The sequence below is a fragment of the Danio aesculapii genome, chromosome 13 (assembly GCF_903798145.1).
Source record: "Danio aesculapii chromosome 13, fDanAes4.1, whole genome shotgun sequence".
In the NCBI taxonomy this organism is placed as follows: domain Eukaryota; kingdom Metazoa; phylum Chordata; class Actinopteri; order Cypriniformes; family Danionidae; genus Danio; species Danio aesculapii.
The window spans coordinates 6,144,043-6,171,378 of NC_079447.1; the positions used below are offsets into that span (position 1 = coordinate 6,144,043).

At 37.0% G+C, this 27,336-nt stretch overlaps 1 protein-coding gene and 1 long non-coding RNA gene across 3 annotated transcripts in view; one reads left to right on the forward strand and one right to left on the reverse strand.

Annotated features, from left to right (window-relative positions):
- Window positions 1-9,086: 9,086 nt before the first annotated feature.
- Window positions 9,087-27,336, reverse strand: part of tmem63ba (transmembrane protein 63Ba) — a 75,846-nt gene continuing 57,596 nt past the window's right edge. For both annotated transcript variants that reach the window (XM_056470850.1, XM_056470849.1), the window contains 12 exons: window positions 25,618-25,751; window positions 25,084-25,221; window positions 22,426-22,579; window positions 20,066-20,172; window positions 18,036-18,122; window positions 17,548-17,613; window positions 14,048-14,210; window positions 13,852-13,957; window positions 11,860-12,027; window positions 10,131-10,246; window positions 9,975-10,037; window positions 9,087-9,816 (listed from right to left, as the gene is read on the reverse strand). In XM_056470850.1, coding sequence (XP_056326825.1) covers window positions 9,664-9,816; window positions 9,975-10,037; window positions 10,131-10,246; window positions 11,860-12,027; window positions 13,852-13,957; window positions 14,048-14,210; window positions 17,548-17,613; window positions 18,036-18,122; window positions 20,066-20,172; window positions 22,426-22,579; window positions 25,084-25,221; window positions 25,618-25,751 — 1,455 coding nt within the window. In that variant the 3' untranslated portion in view covers window positions 9,087-9,663. The remainder of the gene's footprint in view (window positions 9,817-9,974; window positions 10,038-10,130; window positions 10,247-11,859; window positions 12,028-13,851; window positions 13,958-14,047; window positions 14,211-17,547; window positions 17,614-18,035; window positions 18,123-20,065; window positions 20,173-22,425; window positions 22,580-25,083; window positions 25,222-25,617; window positions 25,752-27,336) is intronic.
- The window catches only part of LOC130239589 (uncharacterized), a 54,356-nt gene continuing 49,537 nt past the window's right edge, over window positions 22,518-27,336 (forward strand). The window contains exon 1 of the long non-coding RNA XR_008838698.1: window positions 22,518-22,593. This is a non-coding gene — a long non-coding RNA (uncharacterized LOC130239589). The remainder of the gene's footprint in view (window positions 22,594-27,336) is intronic.

Sequence of the window (27,336 nt, forward strand, 5' to 3'; positions counted from 1 at the left end):
TCAGAAAAAATATCGGAGATTTTGCGTTTGGTTTTTGACGTTAAATAGCGTTTTACTTGTACTATTGCGTAATGTTCATTCAGAATAATATATGTATAATATAACTTAAATTTGAACTCTGAATTTTTTATAAAAGCAATACCAAAAATCATCAACATTACAATTTTTGTATAACGGTGAATCTACGCTTAAGAAAACAAGCAGTTTTCTAACAGATGTAGTTATTTGGCAGTTTCTACCACCTTTCAAATATATAATTTAAGCAGATTGTGAATTATTATAACAACATAATTTACACTTTATGAATGTTAACGTTAAACGTTTTAATTGGACACGTGACTCAAAAGCTGTTTAAATGGCGCGCGAACGGCTGAGGTAAGTTGTTTTTTCTTTCGAAAAATTACTTAAACTCTAAACCACATAAACAATTCAACGAAATTATTGTCATAACAGCGTTTAGATGTATCTAATATGTGTATTGTGGAAATTAACATATAATATTTCTGTTAAGATGCTTTAATAGATTCATACAAACAACTTAAAACTTTAAAGTGATGAAATAATTACAATACAGATCATCTGAATGAAACTATAACGTATATATGTCTAGAATAATTGGTTAACCGATTTAAAACAGTTCGCCAATGCCAAAATGCAGTCAAAAGATTCGTGTCTACTGTTGCAAAGAGTCGGTTCAAATGAATGATTCATGATATCAGAAAAAATGTGAGATTAATGGCTCCCAGTTCCTGTTTTCCTTGGAGACACATCACAAGACTCCAGCATAAGACCAAAAGAGGTCAAAGACTGAACTTACTGTGGTAACTAGAGAGAAGAACGCTGCCATAAAATATCACTCAATGAGGGAAAAAAAAAAGTTATAAAACATGTAAAACTTGATTTTGACAATGGTAGATAAAACATGATGATGAATGTGGGATATTTGCAGTATTTTGTGCACATGTGGATTATAAATCTTTCATTGTGTCTCTTTAGTTCATAGGTCTCAAACTCAATTCCTGGAGGGCTGCAGCTCCGCACAGTTTTGCTCCAACCCTAATCACAGCTGATCTAGTAGTGTCTAGTAGTCTTGAACACCTTGATTAGTTTGATCAGTGGTGTTTGATTAGGGTTGGAACAAAACTGCAGAGCTGTGGCCCTCTAGGAACTGAGTTTGAGACCTATGCTTTAGTTAAATGATTTAGTGTTTATCAACAATTGGCTAATTTGGTCTAGAATAATATGGCATTTTCATCTCTATCTGCAAACAAAATACTCAATACTGATATATTTAAATGGCCTGTACACATACTATTTACTGGACCACACCATGCTCTAAATAAGTATTCTATCTTGGTAAATGATCCTTAATACATTAATGCTAATTAGCTAATGCTAATCCAAGATTAACTTTCTTCTTCAGACTAGGAGATTAAGGTCCTGTGACATGCTTTGAAATGAGAATTTTTGTTCAGTGTTTGATGTAATTTCAACTAAATCATGAAGACAGGGTGGGAAACAAAGCAGCTCCTCCCTTTTTTTTTAAAAGCAGCCCATAGCTTTTTTTTCTGTGTTTGATTAGGGTTGAAGCAAAACTGTTCAGAGCTCAGGCCCTCCAAAAATCGTGTTTGAGACCTATGGGGTAAACTATCCCTTTAAGTAAACCAAAGGTTGGACATGGTCTCTAAAGAGTAATAACAAATGAAGAGTTCAGATGCAAAAGCCTCTAAATCCATCAGACCTCTTTTCTTGTAAATGAGCATTTATATCAGGCTCCTCTGATTAGGTTCATTTTATATGTAATGATAAGGTTATTAGCTAGTAAATAAAATAACTTTTTTTTTCAAAAATGTTACTCTAGACAATTCTTTGGTTTTTAACAAGGTCAATTTTATTTTGCATCAAAATCAGCTAAATCCACTTGTGCTTTTTTTGCAAAAACCTCTAAATCCACCTATTGGCACAAGACAGTGTAATTAGCTAAAAATCACTAAAGATGCAATTAGAAATAATTTCACCAAACATAAAACACATTACATAAACCACCTTAAATTAAAAATATATAAATCTGTCAAGTAAGTGGCGGTTCATTCCGCTGTGATAAACCGGGGAAAAAGCAGAAGGAAAATCAATGAATGAAATCAGTGCATTAATCAATAACATTAAAACTGACTTTAATTAACTCTTAACGATCTGTTGTCATTTCTGATATTTAGGATTTAGATTTAATGTAAATAGAGCAATGTAAACATTGCAAACATTGTAAACTAAACTTGGTAGATTCAAATAATGTAGTGTAAATAACATTGTGAAACATCAATATCTGTGCATTGTCCATTAATATAAAAAGCTGATCAGACGTATGGGTATTATGAAGTAATGCAAATAATGTATAGTTTTACAATAGTATCTGGTTTTATACATGATATTCATCTTTTAAAAAAACAGCTTAAATTAGCAAATAAAACACAAGGTACTGTAGGCCTTTTTTTGCCCAAAAGGGGATGTCCCTCAGACACTTTATTCATTCATTCTTACCATACTCAAGCTCTTGGTCTCTTGTTTATCCTCATAGCATCCATGTGGGAGAAAAGAATGGCATCTTCACTCTGTCTTTTGTGAAATGGAGTTGCCGTTTAATGTATGGTAAATCAGACTCATTCGAAGTAGCTACACTTCCGACTTTACTTTGGGTTTCCTTTTTCTTATAAAGTTTTGAGGTAAGGGACGTTTTCATTTGCCATTCAGTGACAGTCAGACAGGCTCATCCAGTTCATCAAACTCCATCTTTTAAAATAAAAGCAGAAGAAAACAGCCTCCTCATAAAAGCTGGCGTATCAGCGCACTGCTACATTGAAAACATATGATTCGATTCGTGCTTCTGATTGGTTCTCGGAATATAGCGGCTTTTGCTGTCAAAGGCAAGTGGCGTTTAGCGGCTTTTGCCAACAAACCGTTATTTCTGAATGCGCTGATGCTGGGATTTGGATGATTAGAAGCAAATCTATTTGTTGATGGTGTACGTCCACGTGCCTAAAGAATTCACTCAATGTCATTAGCTTATTTTTGGCGGAAAAGGCCTTTAGCGGCTTTTGGATCTGAACTCTTCATATAACAATTTCTTGACTCGGGCGGTATGGTGCCTCAGTGGTTAGCACTGTCTACTCACAACAAGAAGGTCACTGGTTCGAGTCCCTCCTGGGCCAGTTGGCATTTCTGTGTGGAGTTTGCATGTTCTTCCCATGTTCGTTTTCTTCCGGGTGCTCCGGTTTCCCCCACAGTCCAATAACATGGGGTGTCTTGATTATACCAAGTACGATGCAAACTTGGATTAACATCTATGTTGATCCTGGAACATAACTTTTGTCCATCCATACATATTCCCTACCCCTAAACTCAACCATAACTGTAAATTATTCCCAAAATCAATCATGTAGAAGTGCACAAATCTAACTACAAGAATAAACTGTAAACGTATCACTTAATTGTGATTGGCATGTGGTTCCAGGATCAACACAGATGTTAATCCAGGAACATGTCCAACTTGGTGAAATCAGATTGGTGGGTATAGGTGAATTGGGTTAACTAAATTGAGTGTGTGTGTGTGAATGAGTGTGGGTGTTTCCCAGTACTGGGTTATGGCTGGAAGAGCATCTGCTGCATAAAACATATGCTGGAATAGTTGGCAGTTCATTCCGCTGTGGCGACCCCTGATAAATAAGGGACTAAGCTGAAGGAAAATGAATTTCTTGACTCCGAGTATGGTTTTGTCAGTTAATGACTCTTTTATTGTTCAAAGACATGGAAGAGTTTGAGGATGACGCTGTACAAAAGATCATTTGAGGGGGAGGTTGAGATACAAAACTATTAAAAACAGCAATCGCAAGCAAAGTACGATCTTAAGGGAAATCTGAATGGACGAAAGCAAACAATGCATGGTCGACTGTACATGGTTTTTGCTGGCTAAGCTGTACAAATGTAAATACAGTTTAGTGTTTTGAAGAGCAGTGCAATGATTCTATGTACAAAAATATTACACTGATTTAACCGCTTCACTCCAGGTCAACGGCCGGTTAATTCAAAAGATGGAAAATATAACAGACGAATGAAATAAATATCATGGACGACACCTGTAACAAATGGGAAATAAAGCCTAGAGAGATGCATAAATAAATTATTGCCACCGCATCATGCCTAAGGACAGTGTTTTTGTTTTGTTTTTCTTAAATAGATCCAGGATGCAGTCATACGGACATCATCACCTACAGTATGTAAGCAGCAGGAACATCAGGTACACGTCCAAACAAGATCAATTACAAAAATGGCTTGATATCGTTACATACACTGTGATAATGTTACATATTTCCACATGAAGTGCATAGCCTACAGTGTTATTTGCTTTTATAGTTACAAAGCTCCTCAGTGATTAGTGTGATTTACATAAATAAACTAAAACATCACCGATTAGCTTGCTAATGTTCTAAGCTTACACCTGACGACCATTTCAAGTCAACGTTTGATGCGGGAAAAGACAGTTTAAACAATGCATTGCTATTCCTGTAAACAATAAACGACACAATGAGAACTATTTAGATCCAACTAGCAGGAAAGATCAACCATTTTAGGGAGATGATGGGGATTTTAAAGCAAGCACTCAGGCGCAGCCTTTGCCTGCTCATTTCTAAACTGAAAAACTCTGAAAATATCTTGTTTCTGCACTTTTACAATGAACAAAATATGTTTAGAATGGAGATCATAGTAAAAATATATGAACTAAATTTAAAAGTGGTCTTTAACAGTGGTGATTTGACTAATTTTAATACTTTTTTTATCCAGATTCAACGACTAAATGATGCATAAACCCAGTCATATATTCACAACTGCAAGCAAACAGCTTGTAAATGCACACAGGTAAGAACTACCATAGCACTGCTTCCAGTTCTCTTGTCAAAATGCAAAGGAACACACCACCATAGCAATAAAGAAGGCCATATTAAGGACACATACGCTGATATGACCCGATGAGAGCTTTGCTAGATTTGATGATATAGTGTTTCCCATGTCATTTTTTACAGTATTTATAAGTAGTAAAGCATGTTAGCTGATCAAAAAACAGTTAATGTCTACACTTGTTAAAGAAACAAAAACCAACAAACCTGATGAAAGCATTGCTATCATACCCATGCATAACAAAAAGAAAAATATTTTCACCTTCAGCAGCAAATCCTTGTTGTCCATGTTGGGAGTTTGCGGTGCATTTAGAGTTCATTTCGCTACAGGATTCAGTTATTGACAACATTCCACAGTAGAGCATCACGATCCAAAGTTGGTCCGTTTGATTCAGAAAGTAGTATCGCACATTAGTAGTTATATTTAAGCTGTTGAAACACTGGATATGCAAAAGACATAAGGGTGGACAGGAGATGCTTTCGACCTTGAAGAGATCCAGAGATTTGTGTCTGTCAGACGCTCTAAATAGTGGCTTTTCCAGTTCAAGTATATTATGGTGAGAGAGAGTTAGTGTTCGGCGGCTGTTTTCCCCTCATGGTCTGTAAATTCAGAGCAAGTTTCCCCATCCTATGCTTTTTTTTTTCAATTAGCAGTGGCTTTTATGTTAAATACATTCATTTTGATAGTGATAAGAAATTGCATGATTTTTTTTGACTAATCTTAAAATACATTATGCTGTAGTGCTATTTCAGTTCACCCAAGGAAAATATTTGGTTTCTAAAGCTTAAATATTAACATATACAGTCAAGCCTGAAATTATTAACACCCCTGGAAAATTCTGATTTAACGTTAATGTTCAAATGTAAATAAAAGCTGAGAAATGTTTATTATCTACAATGGTGCCTCTTGTACATTGTCTTATCTTTTGGGAGCAGACTGTGTCATTTCAGGTTACTTACTGAATAAAAGTAACTTAGGGAATAATAATAATTTATTTAACTTGCTATATATAACTTATATAAAGGAGTAATTTAAGGAATGATACGTTTAAGGAAAAGGAACTTACTGAATAGTCAGAATTTGTCAGGGGTATGAATTATTTAGGGCTTGACTGTATATCATTTCTCACAATATGAGATGAAATTTATGATTATGAAATGTTTTAGGCCTCTCAGTTTTCTGTACTTTAAATGGATACTTAACTATACGTAATGGACAGATTTAAATTAAATTAATGCACATTAATACTTTGACGTCTGCAAGCAAAGTATACGTTAAATGTATAGTTTAAAGAAATATTCATTACTCATCCTCCACTTGTTCCAAATCTATTTGAGTTTCTTTCAGAAAACCAATGCCAATGACTTCTATAGTATTTTTTTTATCCTACTATGGATGTGAATAGCTGCTGGTTTCCTTCAGAATGTCTAGGAAAGTTTAGAACCACTTGATACTGAGAAAATGGTACTTTTATTTATGGGTGAACTGTACGGTGGCCGAGGGAGCTTAACGTGCTGCAATTTAAGAAAACATTACAAAAACGAAAATATTTTCATGTGTTTGACAGCACACTTGCTGCAAATCCTCACAACACAAACACAAAAAAAAACGTGCTGCATTTTCTCACAACGCAAACAATTTTTGAAAAACGTACTGCATTTTCTTACAACACTTTCAAATAGCACTGAACACAATGCAAACGTTTCAAGGGACCCTAAAGCTAAATGTTTATTTAGGCTATTCATTTTTTTTTACTTTTTATTTTATTAAAATGAAGTTTTATTACTTTGTTTGCGTTGTGAGAAAATGCGGCGCATTTTATTAATTTGTTTGCATTGTGTGAAATGCAGTGCGTTTTCGTAAATTGTTGTGTTGTATGAAAATGCAGCACATTTTATTAATTTGTTTGCGCTGTGAGAAATGCAGCGCGTTTTATTAATTTGTTTGCATTGTGGGAAAATGCAGAGCGTTTTATTAATTTATTTGCATTGAGTGAAAACGCATTGCATTTTATTAGTTTGCACTGTGTGAAAATGCAGCACGTTATAAATTTGTGTTGTGAGAAAATGCAGCGCGATTTATTAATTTGTTTGCATTGTGTGAATATGCAGAGCGTTTTATTCATTTGTTTGCGCTGTGTAAAAACGCATTGCATTTTATAAGTTTGCACTGTGTGAAAATGCAGCACGTTATAAATTTGTGTTGTGAGAATGCAGCGCGATTTATTAATTTGTTTGCGCTGTGTGAAAAATGCAGCGCATTTTATTAATTTGTTTGCGTTGTGTGAAAAATGCAGCGCATTTTATTAATTTGTTTGCGACGTGTGAAAAATGCAGCGCGTTTTATTAATTTGTTTGCGCTGTGTGAAAAATGCAGCGCGTTTTATTAATTTGCGCTGTGTGAGAAATGCAGCGGGTTTTATTAATTTGTTTGCGTTGTGTGAAAAATGCAGTGCGTTTTATTAATTTGTTTGCGACGTGTGAAAAATGCAGCGCATTTTATTAATTTGTTTGCGACGTGTGAAAAATGCTGCGCATTTTATTAATTTGTTTGCGTTGTGTGAAAAATGCAGCGCATTTTATTAATTTGTTTGCGCTGTGTGAAAAATGCAGCGCGTTTTATTAATTTGTTTGCGCTGTGTGAAAAATGCAGCGCGTTTTATTAATTTGTTTGCGACGTGTGAAAAATGCAGCGTGTTTTATTAATTTGTTTGCGCTGTGTGAGAAATGCAGCGCGTTTTATTAATTTGTTTGCGCTGTGTGAGAAATGCAGCGCGTTTTATTAATTTGTTTGCGCTGTGTGAAAAATGCAGCGCGTTTTATTAATTTGTTTGCGACGTGTGAAAAATGCAGCGCGTTTTATTAATTTGTTTGCGCTGTGTGAGAAATGCAGTGCGTTTTCGTAAATAGTTTACATCGTGAGAAAATGCAGCGCGTTTTATTAATTTGTTTGCATTGTGGGAAAATGCAGAGCGTTTTATTAATTTATTTGCATTGTGTGAAAACGCATTGCATTTTATTAGTTTGCACTGTGTGAAAATGCAGCACGTTATAAATTTGTGTTGTGAGAAAATGCAGCGCGATTTATTAATTTGTTTGCATCGTGTGAATATGCAGAGCGTTTTATTCATTTGTTTGCGCTGTGTAAAAACGCATTGCATTTTATTAGTTTGCACTGTGTGAAAATGCAGCACGTTATAAATTTGTGTTGTGAGAATGCAGCGCGATTTATTAATTTGTTTGCGCTGTGTGAAAAATGCAGCGCATTTTATTAATTTGTTTGCGTTGTGTGAAAAATGCAGTGCGTTTTATTAATTTGTTTGCGTTGTGTGAAAAATGCAGCGCATTTTATTAATTTGTTTGCGTTGTGTGAAAAATGCAGCGCATTTTATTAATTTGTTTGCGACGTGTGAAAAATGCTGCGCGTTTTATTAATTTGTTTGCGTTGTGTGAAAAATGCAGTGCGTTTTATTAATTTGTTTGCGACGTGTGAAAAATGCTGCGCATTTTATTAATTTGTTTGCGTTGTGTGAAAAATGCAGCGCATTTTATTAATTTGTTTGCGACGTGTGAAAAATGCAGCGCGTTTTATTAATTTGTTTGCGCTGTGTGAGAAATGCAGCGCGTTTTATTAATTTGTTTGCGATGTGTGAAAAATGCAGCGCGTTTTATTAATTTGTTTGCGACGTGTGAAAAATGCAGCGCGTTTTATTAATTTGTTTGCGCTGTGTGAGAAATGCAGTGCGTTTTCGTAAATAGTTTACATCGTGAGAAAATGCAGTGCGTTTTCGTAAATTGTTTATGTCGTGAGAAAATGCAGCTCGTTTTCGTAAATAGTTTACATCGTGAGAAAATGCAGTGTGTTTTATTAATTTGTTTGCGCTGTGTGAGAAATGCAGCTCATTTTCGTAAATAGTTTACATCGTGAGAAAATGCAGTGCGTTTTATTAATTTGTTTGCATTGTGTGAAAATGCAGCATGTTTTCGTAAATTGTTTACGTTGTGAGAATGCAGCGTGTTTTATCAATTTGTTTGCGCTGTGTGAAAAATGCAGTGCGTTTTATTAATTTGTTTGTGTTGTGAGAAAATGCAGCGTGTTTTCGTAAATTGTTTAAGTCGTGAGAAAATGCAGCATGTTTTATTAATCTGTTTGCGTTGTGAGGATTTGCAGCACGTGTGTTTTCTTAAATTGCAGCATGTTAAGCTCTCTCAGTCACCATAGAACTGTCCCTTTAACTGTCATTGGTTAAATCTGTTGCAACCTATCAATTTTTACTTTAACTGTCGCCAAACTGTCAATCTAATATATAATCTTTTAATGCAAAAGATTTAAGGGTGAAATCTGTATGCATATATAAGAATATAAAACCGTACTGGCCAACTGATAGAGCACTACAGCTCTCATAATTAATTTTTTGCTAATCGACTAAACATGCATTGTAACGGCAGGAAACTCTGCACCTACCAAATCCAGTTCAAACAATGTGAGGATGAATAATGAAACTATGATGAACATTATTGGAGTACAATCACAAGCCACTCTCCAGGTTCTTGACAATTGGCCATCCTGTCTCCAAACATTAAAGATAAAGGAGTGTTTGAGCTGTCAGCTGGGATGGACTCACACACAGTAAGTGTAGTGTTTCTCCGTTTGGTTATGTTGGGAGTCCTGCTAGTTTCTCTCAGTTCAGCACATGCTGTGGCCCTGCCTGGGTCACTGGTGCACTTCGTTTTCAATTAGACTGTCCTCTCCTGACTGGAAATCACCCTCGGTCACTCCTTCCTCGTCCTGCGATGACCCTTGACCCTGGTCACTTCCGGTCTCGTCTGAGTTTGGGTCCTGTAGCACTTGGGCAATGTACGTCTGCTGTTGATTAAAAAAAAAAAAGTAGAGAATGTGTAAAGCAGATAGAAAACATCACACATTACAATATAGTAGTGTGTCAATTAGGGCTGCACAATACAGTTGAAGAATTATTAGCCCCCCCTGAGCATATATAAACATCCCTTAGGTTTAAAACTTACCATAGACTTGACAGGTGGGGATGAACCTCGCAGTCGTCCATTGTCCACACCTTCCATGTCAATCTGTAGAGAATTCAATCACATTTGGGTTTATAGTTAGTTCTGGCCTTTATGATTTATGAAAATCATAATCAAAGAGACAAAGCTGTTTCTGACCTTGTAATTGTGCGCGCTGAGGTATTTGAAATGACCGAAGACTATATGTGAGAGGCAAATAATGATGGTGATGATCAGAACCACAAAGGTAAACATGGATGTTGGAGCACCAAATCCTTTTAGATTGAGGGAAAAAAAAGACAAGCAAGATGGAAAAATCACCATACTGCTGTATGTTTTGTAAACGTACTGTAACTGCATCTGGAGTAGAGCTGCACAATATTGAAAACAAAACAAATTGACAACATTGCGATATATAGTTTTTCTGTGATATTATTACAATTTCACCAGGTGACTTGAACATTTTTAAAAAAGCATTCATAGTTTTTAGGGGGAGAAATGATTGTTTTAGATTTGATTGAGATGATATGTAGAGCACTGCATGTGCATAACATATAATAAGCTAATTACATTAGATAAATACAAAACAAGGATACAGGTTACACTTTACAATAAGGTTTAATTACTTCATGTATTTACTAACTAATTATGAACAATACTTGTAACTTCATTTATTAAGAATAGCTCAACATTTACTGATGCATTCTTAACATCCAAAGTCATGCTTGTTAACATTAGTTAATGCAACTTGAGTTAACATAAACTAACAATGAACAACTTTATTTACACAAATACTGTAATAAATGTATTGTTCATTGTTTGTTTATGTTAGTAAGTACACTGCTTGACAAAAGTCTTGTTGCCTATCCAGGTTTTAGGAACAACAATTAATAACTTGACTTCTAGTTGATCATTTTGTATCAGAAGTGGCTTATATGAAAGGCAAAAGCCTCTAGATTACGCTTATTTAACCAAAATAAAATATGATCATGCCTTGATTTTTAATGATTTAATTAGGACAGTAAGGTCTGACTTTGCTTAGACAAAAGTCTTGTCACTGAACAGAAATAATGTCCAGTATAGAATATAAAGTCATGCTGCAGTGGAGAAAGAATGAATATTGTGTCTGACTCCATCATGAGCTTGGAGGACTGCATTCAGACATCTCTGCAATGACTCAAATCACTGATTAACAAACTCATCTGGAATGGCAAAGAAAGCCTTTTTGCAGGACTCCCAGAGTTCATCAAGATTCTTTGGATTTATCTTCAATGTCTCCTCCATCTTACCAATAATGTTTATGTCTGGTGACTGGGCTGGCCAATCCTGCAGCACCTTGACTTTCTTTGCTTTCAGGAACTTTGATGTGGAGGCTGAAGTGTGAGAAGGAGCGCTATCCTACTGAAGAATTTGCCCTCTCCTGTGGTTTGTAATGTAATGGGCAGCACAAATGTCTTGATACCTCAGGCTGTTGATGTTGCCATCCACTCTGCAGCTCTCTCGCACGCCCCCATACTGAATGTAACCCCAAAGCATGATTTTTACTTCGCCGGACTTGACTGATTTCTATCAGAATCTTGGGTCCATGCGGGTTCCAGTAGGTCTTCTGCAGTATTTGTGACGATTCATCAGAAATCGTCACAAGATGATTCATCAGAAAAATCAACCTTCTGCCACTTTTCCAAATGATCAACTAGAAGTTAATTTATTATTTGTTGCTCTTACAACTGGTATCAACGACAAGAGTTTTTGTCAGGTAGTGTAATGTCTTGCCAACTGTAATCAAGACTCAACACTGCAGATCCTGCTATGTTGCTCGATGCAGCCTTTATCCAGAACTGGTCTACAATCAGGCAGCACACAGAGACCGTTTTTGTCACAATCTTACCTTGACGGACAGTAGAGAAGAAAAGCAACCAGAAGATGCAGAGAATAGGTGCTGCCACCACCTGGTTGACAGCTCCAGAGTGGATTTTCTTATCCAGTTTAGAGGGCAAGTAGGCGTAATACATATTATACCGGTCTACCAGATGCTTCAGAAGCATGTACATCAATCCTGCAGATGAAAATATACACATATATACAGTTAAAGTAGAGGTCTGCACTGGCTGTACTGTTGCTCAATAAGAATGAGGAAATCACAGATATGCTGTTCCAGAATAACGACGGGACTCAGAAACGTTATATGTTAGCCTGCCTGCTCCCGTTCAAATTAGACCAGAGTTACCGACCGCTACCGCATTTTATTCAGAAATGAATTCCCACGCCTCAAGAAATTTGGTCTGGTACTGTGGTACAAAGAACAATTATTAAAGTTAAAATCACAATTATTCACCCTTCTGTGAATAATTTTTTTCTTTTTCAAATATTTCCTAAATGATGTTTAACAGAGCAAAGAATTTTGCACAGTATTTTCTATAATATTTTTTCTTCTGGAGGAAGTCTTAATTGTTTTATTTCTGCTAGTATTAAAAAAATATATATCATTTTAAGGTCAATATTATTATCCCCCTCAAGCAATTTATTTTTCCAATAGTCTACAGAACAAACTACTGTTTTACAATGACCTAGTTAAGCCTTTAAATGTCACTTTAAGCTGAATACTAGTATCTTGAAATATCCAGTCAAATATAATGTACTGTCATATTATGTACAGAAATAAGTTATTTAAACTATTATGTTTAGAAATGTGTTGAAAAAAATCTCTTTTACATTAAACAGAATTTGGGGAAAAATATATGAGGGGGCTAATCATTCAGGAGGGCTAATAATTGACATCAACTGTATATGTAGTATCAAAATTTTCAGTAAATCAGTCAGGCAAATAATTTAGTTGGAATTAAAAATGTTTACTGAATGCTCATGCAGTATAACAATAAACTCCAGTCAAAAAAATCCTGCTTTTGCTTGAACAAACTTAAAACAGTCCAATAAAGGCGGCGCAAACCATCACAAACAGGTGTTGTAGGGAAATCAGCAAACGTACATAACTAAACATATCAACAAACTGTATGTAAACTGTACATGTAACTGAATCAAATTATGGCTCTTACAATATATATTGTTTTGAAAATGATATCAATGATATTTGAATGTGTAGAGCATGCCACCATGATGAAGGAACTTTTGAATAAAGGCACAATATGTAAGATTTCTTTTATTAAATCATGCAAAAGCCACTAGAACAGTGTTATATATTTTTCCGACTTATGTACCCGACAGAACGTGTGCTGTGTGTTCATGCTAATGACGTCACATAACCTCAATTTCTGGTATGGTTTTATAGAAAATAATATGTTGATAGTATATGTATGAACCTTACAATGTTTTCGGTCTGATAAAATATGCTGAAGAACCGGAGGTGGTGGACTGTGGCATAATAAAAGCTCTGTAAAATATGCGGCATCTGTTTTCGTGCCGCATCCCGTTAGTCTCGCATCAGAAATTGCTTCAGCATTTTGCGTTTCACTTCTATGGCTTTCAGATTTACTCCGCGTCATACTACTATAATATTTCCCAGTGATGGGTTGCAGCTGGAAGGGCATCGTCTGTGTAAAACATATGCTGGATAAGTTAGCGGTTCATTCCGCTGTGGCGACCTCTGTAATAACGGGACTAAGCCGAAAAGAAAATGAATGAATGAATGAATACTATCATAATAATAAATGTTAAATACGTCATCTCATCCATCAACATGATTTCTGCAGGACTCCCATAGGTTGTAATAAAGACCACAACTCCATGATTCCACACTCAGTCACGCCATCATTAAACTACACCTCTTTGTAGTTTGTAGTGAATAGACGCCCTCTAGTGGCCAAAATTACATACTGTGCCTTTAATTAATACTTCAATGCGAGTTAATTCATTCTCCACTCACCAAATGGTACAATAATTGGACAGGTGATGCTGTAGGTCATGACCACAGTGAAGACATTCATCATCCAGGCATAAGCAGCACCAAACTGGAATTCATAAGCTTGATGCTGTAACAAAGTGCATTTTAGAGAAGCAGAATGAGAAATCGAGGAATAAAAACATACATTTAAATAAGATAAATGCGAAGCTACACAGACCTTCTTTACATTGCGCCTTTCTGCAGCTGAGCGTGCCAGACACAGCCGGATCATGTACATGAGGAAATAAGGAATGCGTAACAGGTCCATGGCATTACCAATGAAGGCAGACGCAATAACATAGTTCACAAAGAAAGCTCCATTATCTGGCAGGAAGACACACCTAACAGAGCGAGGAGAAAAAAGAAATTAAAAAGGGACAATTCTATTTCTTTATTAAAGTTTTTATTGAAGAGCTACAATTCACAACATCAGTAGACATAAGGGGTGTCAAAATTAATTGTTTCTTGGTGGTGCACAATTGTTTCTTGGTGGTGCACCGCGATGCAAACGCGGACAATTCGGTATCGGTTCAATAATAATCATAACCGGTTATTATGTACTGACAACATTTATCTCATATGCGCTATGTCGCCGTAGCTTACTATGGCAAGGTAGGCAAGCACGAGAATTTACAACTCTCAAACTCAGAAACTCTGCACAATTTCACTGCGAGTGTGTTTGCTGGATCAGTCTTTCACTGACACTTACAGCAGAAGCCCCTATTTCACTGCGATTGAGAATGAAAGTACTCCATTTCTCTCTCTCACTCTTACTGTGGCCCATTTGACCTGCTGGCGCTTTTTCCTCTCCTTTCGGCTGTTTTACAGCAATACTTCTGGATACAGACGCGAGCGCGTGCCTGCAGAGTTTTCTCCACCGCGTCTATCATCAGCTGTGATCGCCGCTGCCGTTTATCAGTGTCACTCATCTGTGAAGAGCGCAGCGCGTAAGAGCCAATCGCAGCCCTTTCTGTTGAGCATGTGACCAATCAAAGGGTTGTAAGAGAACTTGGTAGACAAGGATCAGAAAGCGAGCGGGCTATTTATATTTGTTTACATTATTTGCTATAAATGCTCGTGTTGTTTAAAAGTACAGTTTATATATCTGACTGTTTGTATTAAAGGACAAAATTGTATTACAAATAGTATATAAAAATAAATATATGTATACATTTTAATACAAGAATTGCTGCTGTGAAAAAATTATTAAACTGTGTATGGAAAGCACCGTCAATGCACCGAGATGCGCTGAGATATCGAATTGATGGCATGATAATCGTAACTGAACTGAACCGTGAGACCAGTGTAGGTTCACACCTCTAGTAGACATTTGTCACCTTTACAGACGGTGTCCTAGGTTAGTTTTTAACAGCAGATGGTGCTCTAGTGTAGTTTTAACAGCAGATGGTGAACTAAACTAGTTTTAACAGCAGATGGTGAACTAAACTAGTTTTAACAGCAGATGGTGCTTTAGTTTTAACAGCAGATGGTGCACTAAAGTAGTTTCAACAGCAGATGATGCTCTAGACTAGTTTTTAACAACAGAAGGCGCACTAGGCTAGTTTGTAATAGCAGATGGTGCTCTAGTCTAGTTTTAACAGCAGACGGTGCTGTAGGCTAGTTTTTAACAGCAGATGGCACATGTCTAGTTTTTAACAGCAGATGGTGCTCTGGTTTCGTTTTTAACAGCAGACGGCACTCTAGGCTAGTTTAACAGCAGATGGCGCTGTAGGCTAGTTTTTAAACAGCAGATGGCGCTCTAGGCTAGTTTTCAATAGCAGACGATGATGTAGGCTAGTTTGTAACAGCAGATTGCACTCTAGGCTAGTTTTAACAGCAGATGGCACTCTAGACTAGTTTTAACAGCAGATGGCACTCTAGACTAGTTTTAACAGCAGACGGCACTCTAGGCTAGTTTAACAGCAGATGGCGCTGTAGGCTAGTTTTTAAACAGCAGATGGCGCTCTAGGCTAGTTTTCAATAGCAGACGATGATGTAGGCTAGTTTGTAACAGCAGATTGCACTCTAGGCTAGTTTTAACAGCAGATGGCACTCTAGACTAGTTTTAACAGCAGATGGCACTCTAGGCTAGTTTTAACAGCAGATGGCACTCTAGACTAGTTTTAACAGCAGATGGCACTCTAGGCTAGTTTTAACAGCAGATGGCACTCTAGGCTAGTTTTAACAGCAGATGGCGCTCTAAACTAGTTTTTAACAGCAGATGGCGCTCTGGTCTAGTTTTAACAGCAGATGGCACTCTAGGCTAGTTTTAACAGCAGATGGCGCTCTAAACTAGTTTTTAACAGCAGATGGCGCTCTGGTCTAGTTTTAACAGCAGATGGCGCTCTAAACTAGTTTTTAACAGCAGATGGCGCTCTAGACTAGTTTTAACAGCAGATAGCTCACTAGACTAGTTTTTAACAGCAGATGGCGCTCTGGTCTAGTTTTAACAGCAGATAGCTCACTAGACTAGTTTTTAACAGCAGATGGCGCTCTGGTCTAGTTTTAACAGCAGATAGCTCACTAGACTAGTTTTTAACAGCAGATGGCGCTCTGGTCTAGTTTTAACAGCAGATGACACTCTAGACTAGTTTTTAACAGCAGATGGCGCTCTGGTCTAGTTTTAACAGCAGATGACACTCTAGACTAGTTTTTAACAGCAGATGGCGCTCTGGTTTAGTTTTAACAGCAGATGACACTCTAGACTAGTTTTTAACAGCAGATGGCGCTCTGGTCTAGTTTTAACAGCAGATGACACTCTAGACTAGTTTTTAACAGCAGATGGCGCTCTGGTCTAGTTTTTAACAGCAGATGGTGCACTAGGCTAGTTTTTAACAGCAGATGGTGCACTAGGCTAGTTTTTACAGCAAATGGTGCTCAAGTCTAGTTTTAACAGTAGACGGCGCTCTAGTCTAGTTTTAACAGCAGACGGCGTTGTAGGCTAGTTTCAACATCAGACATTACTCTAGGCAGTTTAAATTCCCTAATCAGAGATAAAAGAGGAAGCACATATTCACGACAGTAACAGAACAATATATTTTGAATTATCTTACACAAAATCCTGTTTCACACATTTCCTAAGTACTGTTTACCAGAGCAAGGACATTTTCTCATTGTTGACTATTATATATTTTCTCCTGGAGAATGTCTTATTCTGTTTATTTCTCTTTTTAATTTTCCATTTTGTTTCCCTTTTAGTTGTAAGCAGTTCTTAATTCGATATCATATACTGATCAATATTATTAGCTCCCATAAGAAATAGATTTTGTTCAATTGATGATTTCAACTGATGAAAATGTGTGGATAAACCATCTCAAAATCATTAAAGGGATATATATTCTGTCATTATTTACTCTTACCCTTTACTTGTTTCAAACCTTTATGAGTTTGGTTCTGTTGTTAAACACAAAAGAAGATATTTTGAAGAAAGCTGAAAAACTGTAGCCATTGACTTCCATAGTAGGAAAAACAAATACTATGGAAGTCAATGGTTACAGGTTTTCAGCATGCTTCAAAATATCTTCTTTTGTGTTTAACTGAAGAAAGGAACTCATTAAGGTTTGAAACCACCTGAGGGTGAGTAAATAGGGAGTAAACTTTTATTTTTTAATGAATTATCCCTTTAATGATGTCATTCAACATCTTCTATAATGCTGGAAATCCTCTCATTGACTTTACCTGAATCGGATTGTAGCCTCATCAAGGAATTTCTTATCAAAAAGCCAGCGGAAGAAAAGATCCAAACTGCATTTCGGGAAAAGATCACGTTATTAAATACAATTTAGATACAGTTCAACAAAGCAAAAACGGCCTGAAATTATTATTATTTTTTTTTCTAATACCCATGAGCCTATGTGGTGATATGCTTTTTAGTGATAAAATACAATAAATATTTTAGTAATGTGCACAAATTTAAACTTAGCATATAACAGTGACTCTTATAAGTTTGTTTATTCAGGAAAATAAACTTTTTACACTCCGTTTAGCACAAAATTACGTTGTTATTATTGTTATAATGCAAATGATTACTGTAAAACAAAAAGCTAATATCGAATGCATATCTAATTAATATTTATAATTTAAGAAGGAAATGTAAAATGTAAAGAAATGTACAAAATAAAACACCTATCCTAACTTTTCTATGTAAACCAGTTGTGATGAATTACCTGCTCAATCCAAGAGATGGCAATAGCAGAACCATGAAGATGAGGAAGGTGTAGCATTTGTGCATGGTTGTTCTGTTCTCTCCAGATCTGAAAGGTCAAACACATTCTCAGCTTAGCACCATTACACATGTGCAAATAAAAGTTGGCTGCACAATACTGGAAAAAGCTGATATAGCGATATTTTAATTTTCTGCGATGAATATTGTGTTATCTATAGTTTTACAGGATGGTTTGAATAGCACCATTGACGGTTTTCTGTAAAGTCTAACAGTATTCAGCTACATAACTATAATAATCACAATGCAAAAAATGTATCTTATTTTGCTTTGTCTTGATTCTAGTCCAAATATCTAAAAATACTTAAGTAAAAATATTGTTTTGTAAAAAAAAAAAATCTACCAATGGGGAAAGCAAAATCATATTTTCGCTTTTAAAATGTAGATATTTGGACTAGAAACAAGACAAAAATTATTAGTAAGAAAAAACATACACTCACTGGCCACTTTATTAGGACACCTTACTAGAACTGTGTTGGACCCCTTTTGCCTTCAGAACTGCCTTAATCCTTCATTTTCATTGATTCAACAAGCTACTGGAAATATTCCTCAGAGATTTTGCTCCATATTGACATGATAGCATCACGCAGTTGCTGCAGATTTGTCGGCTGCACATCCATGATGTGAACCTCCCGTTCCACCACATCTCAAAGGTGCTCTATTGGATTGAGCTCTGGTGACTGAGGAGGCCATTTGAGTACAGTGAACTCATTGTCATGTTCAAGAAACCAGAAGATGATTCATGCTTTATGACATGACTTGTTATCCTGCTGGAAGTAGCCATCAGAAGATGGGTACACTGTGGTCATAAAGGGATAGACATGGTCAGCAAAAATACTTAGGTAGGTTGTGGTGTTGACAATGCTCAATTGGTACTAATGGGCCCAAAGTGTGCAAAGAAAATATCCCCCACACCATTACACCACCACCACCAGCCTGAACCGTTGATACAAGGCAGGATGGATCCATGCTTTCATGTTGTTGATGCCAAATTCTGACTTTTTCATTTGAATATCGCAGCAGAAATCGAGACTCGTCAGACCAGGCAACGTCTTTCCAATCTTCTATTGTCCAGTTTTGGTGAGCCTGTGTGAATTGTAGCCTCAGTTTCCTGTTCTTAGCTGACAAGAGTGGCATTCGGTGTGGTCTTCTGCTGCTGTAGCCCATCCGCCTCAAGGTTGGACGTGTTTTGTGTTCAGAGATGCTTATTTGCAGACTTCTGTTGTAACAAGTCGTTTTTTGAGTTACTGTTGCCTTTCTATCAGCTGGAACCAGTCTGGCCATTCTCCTCTGACCTCATCAACAAGGCATTTGCGCCCACAGAACTGCCGCTCACTGGATATATTCTCTTTTTCAGACCATTCTCTGTAGACCCTAGAGATGGTTGTGCATGAAAATCCCAGTAGATCAGCAGTTTCTGAAATACTCAGATCTGCCCGTCTGGCACCAACAACCATGCTACGTTCAAAGTCACGTAAATCACTTTTCTTCCCCATTCTGATGCTCTGTTTGAACTCCAGCAGATCTTCTTGAACATGTCTACATGCCTAAATGCATTGAGTTGCTGCCATGTGATTGGCTGATTAGAAATTTGCCTTAAGCCGTTGGACAGGTGTACCTAATAAAGTGACCAGTGAGTGTATATATTCTATAAATACTTAAAATACAATTAATCTCTGTTACACCTCAAAACATCATAATGTTTTGTGCCCAGATGCTTTAAACTCTCATGGAATGCTCAGTCACAGGCTTTCAAAACACATGCAAATGATAAACTTTCACTGTGTTATGGTTAAAACTGTGACTCTAGCTGGTTAACTAGATTTCAGACTCAACATTGCATATTATTGCAGATGCGCACATTGCTATATCGATGCTGAAACGATATATTGTGCAGCTCTAGTTTAGTAGCTATAAATGGTGACCATCTCCAGGTCAATTAGATTAACTGATATGCAGGGGTTGGGATTGTACCGTGTCCAGTGGGCCTCAAAGAAGGCGGAGTAGTAGACGATGGTGGGAAGGAGGGCCGAAAAGCACCACAACAGCAGGGTGGGGAAGAACTGAGTGACGATAGGGTTCTGGAGGAACAGACACAGGGAAACGGAGGGAGGTTTGAGATGACTGACAGAATCATGACTCAATAGCATTGTCTTCATTAGAGCTGTGGCGAAAAATGATTTGGGAAATCAATTCTGCATCGATTTTTAATTGATTCTGAGATTAGTTTTTAACAGCAGATGGCGCTCTAGGCTAGTTTTGAATAGCAGACGATGATGTAGGCTAGTTTTAAATAGCAGATGGCGCTCTAGGCTAGTTTTGAATAGCAGACAGCGCTCTAGGCTAGTTTTGAATAGCAGACGGCGCTCTAGGCTAGTTTTGAATAGCAGACGGCGCTCTAGGCTAGTTTTGAATAGCAGACGGCGCTCTAGGCTAGTTTTGAATAGCAGACGGCGCTCTAGGCTAGTTTTGAATAGCAGACGGCGCTCTAGGCTAGTTTTGAATAGCAGACGGCGCTCTAGGCTAGTTTTGAATAGCAGACAGCGCTCTAGGCTAGTTTTGAATAGCAGACGGTGCTCTAGGCTAGTTTTGAATAGCAGACGATGATGTAGGTTAGTTTTTAAACAGCAGATGGCGCTCTAGGCTAGTTTTGAATAGCAGACGATGATGTAGGCTAGTTTTAAATAGCAGATGGCGCTCTAGGCTAGTTTTGAATAGCAGACAGCGCTCTAGGCTAGTTTTGAATAGCAGACGGCGCTCTAGGCTAGTTTTGAATAGCAGACGGCGCTCTAGGCTAGTTTTGAATAGCAGACGGCGCTCTAGGCTAGTTTTGAATAGCAGACGGCGCTCTAGGCTAGTTTTGAATAGCAGACGGCGCTCTAGGCTAGTTTTGAATAGCAGACTGTGCTCTAGGCTAGTTTTGAATAGCAGACGGCGCTCTAGGCTAGTTTTGAATAGCAGACAGCGCTCTAGGCTAGTTTTGAATAGCAGACGGTGCTCTAGGCTAGTTTTAAATAGCAGACGGCGCTCTAGGCTAGTTTTGAATAGCAGACAGCGCTCTAGGCTAGTTTTGAATAGCAGACGGTGCTCTAGGCTAGTTTTGAATAGCAGACGGCGCTCTAGGCTAGTTTTGAATAGCAGACAGCGCTCTAGGCTAGTTTTGAATAGCAGACGGTGCTCTAGGCTAGTTTTGAATAGCAGACGATGATGTAGGTTAGTTTTTAAACAGCAGATGGCGCTCTAGGCTAGTTTTGAAAAGCAGACGATGATGTAGGTTAGTTTTTAAACAGCAGATGGCGCTCTAGGCTAGTTTTGAATAGCAGACGATGATGTAGGCTAGTTTTTAATAGCAGATGGCGCTCTAGGCTAGTTTTGAAGAGCAGACGGCCCTCTAGGCTAGTTTTGAATAGCAGATGGCGCTCTAGGCTAGTTTTGAATAGCAGACGATGATGTAGGACAATGATGTAGGTTAGTTTTTAACAGTACACAGCACTCTAGGCTAGTTTTTAACAGCAGACGGTGCTCTAGGATAGTTCTTAATAACATAGCACTCTAGGCTAGTTTTCAGCAGCAGACGGCAATCTAGGTTGGTTTTAAACAACAGACGGCGCTCTAGGTTAGTTCTTAACAGCAGATAATGCTTTAGGCTAGTTTTTAAACAGCAGATGGCGCTCTAGGCTAGTTTTTAAACAGCAGACGGTGCTTTAGGTTAATTTTAAACAGCAGATGGCGCTCTAGGTTAGTTCTTAACAGCTGACAACGCTCTAGGTTAGTGTTTAACAGCAGATGGTGCTCTAGGTTAATTTTAAACAGCAGATGGAGCTCTAGGTTAGTTCTTAACAGCTGACAACACTCTAGGCTAGTGTTTAACAGCAGATGGCGCTCTAGACTAGTTTTCAAACAGCAGATGGCACTCTTGGCTAGTTTCTAGGCTAGTTTTTAACAGCTGACGGTGCTCTAGGCTAGTGTTTAACAGCAGACAGCCACTCTAGGCTAGTTGTCAACAGCAGACAACATTCTAGGCTAGCGTTTAAAGTAGATGCACTTTAGGCTAGTTTTCAGAGCAGACAGCACTCTAGGCTAGTTTTTAAAGAGCAGATGATGCTCTTGGCTAGTTTTTACACACAAGTGCTTGTGCATTTGGCCAAGCCATGTTAATTGGTATTTGTAAGGAATTGGATGCAAGCAGAGAACATTTGCTGTTAGAAACGAAGCTCAGAATCCATTCAAGAGAGGACAGCGATGCATTTTGAAAATTTCAGAATCGATTTCTCGAAAAAACGTTGCACTACAGCTCTAGTTTTCATTAAAACCTGGACAAACAGACTCCTTACATTCAGGTATTCCACAGGTTTAGTGACGTTGAACTTGTCCATCGTGGAGATGATGATGGCAGGGGTGGTAAGGAAGAAGAGGAGGAGGAAGAGAAAGCAGTTGATGACAAAGCAGCGGACCCACCAGTTCAAGCCACTAATGGACAAATGCTCCCTGTGGAGAACAAGGTACAAGTTATGATTACCATGGTGAATTAAACAACTGTTATAAGCATATCCAACCATACCTTCATAAGGTAAGGCAAAGAGTACAATAACAAATCACACATTTATTTATGGTCATTTCAGCAACTGATGGCTGTAAGTTGGCAAGCTCAACACAGAAAAAATATGGTAACATTTTAGTTTGTCACAATTCACACTTAATTACTGGCTTATTACCTGCCTATTATTAAGATATTAACTGTGTATTAGTAGCTATAATGTACGATCTTATTTTACATCTCTTATCTTACCCAATGCCTAAACTCAACTACTACCTTATTAACTATTAATTAGCAGTTTATTGAGCTAAAAGTCTTGTTAATGGTTTGTTAATAGCATAAATTGTGACTTAAAATAAATTATTACCCATATCACATAATAGTAATAATAATAATAATAATGACAACTTTATACATCAATAAAGGCAAGTTTTTGTTGTGAAGAATTGTAAACTATACCATGTTGGCCAGTAATATGATAAAAGTACATCCTAACTTGACCTGCATAACTAGAATATATAGGCAAAGCAACATATACTATATAACATATCTTGAGTCTGATTATTTACTGTACACTATTTGAACTAATATCCATATATTAAGCTCTATCTATTTAAAGGACAGTTCACCCGAAACTGAAAATTGTCATCCTTTTCTCATGCTTCACTTGTCACAAACCTGTTTTAGTTTCTTTTTACTGTTGAACATAAAAGAAGTTATTTTAAAAGATGTTGGAAACTGTTCACTATTGACTTCTTGTTTTTCTAATAGAGATGTCAATGGTAACTGGTTTCAAATAAGGAGTTCAGATGCAAAAGCCGCTAAACGCCACTTCCGCCAAAAATAAGCTAATGACATTGAGTGAATGCTTTAGGCACGTACTACACCATCAACAAATAGATTTTCTTCTAATTATCTAAAGCGCAGCATCAGCACATTCAGAAATAACAGTTTGTATGCAAAAGCTGCTAAACGCCACTTGCCTTTGACAGTAAAAGCCGCTATATCCCGAGAACCAATCAGAAGACGTGAATCGAATCATATGTTTTCAATGTAGCAGCGCACTGAGACGCTGGCTTTTATGAGGAGATGAGGAGTTTTATTCCGCTTTCAATTTCGGTTTTAATAGATGGAGTTTGATGAACTGGATGAGCCTGTCTGACTGTCACTGAATGGCAAATGTAAACGTCTCTTACCTCAAAACTGCATTATAAGAAAAAGAAAACACACTGTACAGTCAGAAGTGTAGCATGCATTCATAACGTATTTTTGCGCAGTGACGCTACTTTGAATGAGTCTGATTTACTATACATTAAACGGCAACTGTGTTTCACAAAAGACAGAGTTAAGATGCTGTTCTTTTATCCCACATGGATGCTATGAGGATAAACAAGAGACCAAGACCTGAGACCAGAGAATGAATGAATGACAGCTTCTGTCTGAGAGACATCCTCTTTTTTTCCCAGTAGGCCTACCTTGTGTTTTATTGGCTAATGTAAGCTATTTAAAAAAATAAATAAATATAATGTACAAAATTATACATTATTTATATTACTTCATAATACCCATACGTCTGATCAGCTTTTTATATTGATGGACAATGCACAGATATTGATGTTTCACTATGTATTTACACTACATTATTTCAATCTACCAAGCTTAGTTTACAATGTTTACAATGTTTACATTGCTCTATTTACATTAAATTCAAATCCCAAATACCAGAAATGACAACAGATCGTTAAGAGTTAATTAATGTCAGTTTTAAGGTTATTGATTAATGCACTTACTTGACAGATTTCATACATTTTCCTTCTGCTTTTTCCCTGGTTTATCACAGCGGAATGAACCGCCATTTACTTGACAGATTTATATATTTTTAGTTGTAGGTGGTTTTTGTAATGTGTTTAATGTTTGGTGAAATAATTTCTAATTGCATCTTTAGTAATTTTTCAACTTAATACACTTGTCATAATAGGCGCATTTAGAGGTTTTTGCAAAAAAAGCACAAGTGGATTGTAGCTGATTTTGACGCAAAATAAAAATGTAATTTGTTAAAAACCAAAGAATTGTCTAAAGACACATTTTTGAAAAAAAGTTATTTTATTTACTAGCTAATATCCCTATCATTACATATAAAATATCTTCTTTTGTGTTTAACAGAAAAAAAGAAAAGAACCACTTTTTAATTTTGGGGTGAACTGTCCCTTCAAGTACTATATATGTCTAACTTTTTTTTTTTTACAAAGTGTACACTTATATAAAATGACTTATTGATTGATTGATTGATTTCAAATTGACGTGCATAAAAAATTCTGGTGTCGATGTCCAATTATGGTGTCTTTTATATCCAAGTGGACAGTTCCATAACAATATGGATTCTGGTTTATGCACAAAGTCTAGCACTATAATCATAAGGAGCATTACTTCATGAGGATTAGGAAAGGGATGTTACCAGTAAACATTCTGTGGATCTGGAGCATATGTCACCGTCCAGTTGTATGTGTGAAGTTGGCTGCTGAACGGGGAGGACTTTGGCTGTCGTCGACAGTGACAACCGTGACATTGACATGCGTTAAAATCTTTCAGGATGCTGGGAAGAGGAAAAACAGAGATCTTAATATTATTTTCCTATTTAATAATGAATCCCAATGGAGACATAATTGTATCAGAAGGTAATGATTTAACACTTATTTGAGTTTTACTTCAGAGAATACAATAGCACAACCTGATCATTAATTTAAATATCTTTATTGCATTTTAACTTTAGGCTTAAATAGTACAAAAGTAAAACAGCCACAAACAAACAAACAAACAAACAAACAAACAAACAAACAAACAAACAAACAAACTTCTCAGTATTTTACATCAATATTTATGACCTCTCTTCTTATTCATCAATCAACTCCACCACATTTTAGGAATAAATTGAAAGGTCTTTTTGATTAGTGTTGTAACACACAGACACCAGAACATTACTTAGACTTACAGGGCTGTCATGGCTTCATTCTGGAAGGTAACGAAGGCCATTCCCAGAGGTTTAGTGTTGACTTTTTCTCGTTCTTTTCTGTATTCTTCCTTCAGTTTGGCCTCAAGCTTAGTGTAGTAGTTCACAGCCTCTTCCTGCAGTGGTGGATTAAAATGACCAAAGTGAGACATCACTACTTGTTAGTATCAGTATTGTTAGATTTAGGATATCTATAAGCTAGTGCACACCAAAACAGTGACAGAATTCGCATATAGGAGATATAAAACTGATATAAAAACGTAAAGCTTGTAGTTTGTCACTTCCGCCTGAATGGATCAATTTATTCACGTCACCTCATACTTCAGTTTCCCATCAAATCTTCTGACCAATCAAATGATCTCTAGTGTCTGACATGCCCCACTCCCTTCAAGACGCTTCACATTTAATGCGCTTGAACTCAAGCACTCCCACTGGCAGAGCGCTGATAAAACAAAATGCTATTGGCTGTTTTTTTAAAAAGGGGAGGACCTACACCATGTCCCACCCTCTCTTTACGTTTCAACTGAGATTACGTCAAACATCGAATAAAAATGCACATTTCAAAGCACTCACAAGACCTTTAAATGCATGATGTCAAAAAGTCCTCGATAGAAGTGTCAAGGCTAGACATGAGACAGATACTTTTACTTTTCTATAAGCTCCAATCTCTCTAGTGATGCTTTTTCTTTGACCTTTGGCATTTTTTCTCATAGAACTGCCACTCATTGACCGCTCTCTGTTTTTCTGACCATTCTCTATAAACCCTAGAGATGTTTGTGCGTGGATCAGCAGTTTCAGAAATTCCCAACTAGCCAGTCTGGCAGTGACAGCCATGCCGCATTCAAAGTCACTTAAATCAGTCCCTCCAGGATTGTGCAGGGACATTTCTTTGTGTATATTTGCTGCCTTAAATGACTCTCTCAAAATGTATTATTTGCTTAAAGTCTTGTAATTTTTTAAAATGTTATCTCAAGAAGCACTGTACTCGAAATGTCCTGCAGGATTTTTAGGTGAACCACTGCTTCAAATTAAAATGTTAAGTGAAATGTATCATCATTACCCAACATGAAAACCCATCATTTATTATGCTTGACTTGTTTAATACCAGTTTAAGTTTTTCCGTTCTATTAAACACCAAGGAAGATAATTTGAGTAATGTTGGAAAAAGTATTTGTTTTTCCTACTATATATACAGTTGAAGTCAGAATTATTAGCCCCCCGTGAATTATTAGCCCCTCTGAATTATTAGCTCCTCTGAATTATTAGCCCCGTTTATTTTTTTTTTTATGCAGGATTTTCTCCATTCCGATGCTTGAGTTTATCTGGATATCGTCTTGAGAAGCTGCTGCCTTATGATTGGCTGATGAGGTAATTATATTAATGAGTAGTCGAACAGATGTAACTGTCCCATTGAATTCAGTTACAATTCCCAATGCTTTAAGTGAAAAATTAAGCATATCATATAAGTTAATTTAGGGCAACATTGTGGTTCAGTGGTTACCACCGTCGTCTCACAGCAAGAAGGTCACTGGTTTGAGTCCCAGCTGGACAAGTTGGCATTTCTGTGTGGAGTTTGCATGTTCTCCACGTGTTAGTGTGGGTTTCCTCCGGGTGCTCCGGTTTCCCCCACAGTCCAAAGACATGCACTATAGGTGAAATGAATAAACTAAATTGGCCATAGTGTATGAGTGTGTGTGAATG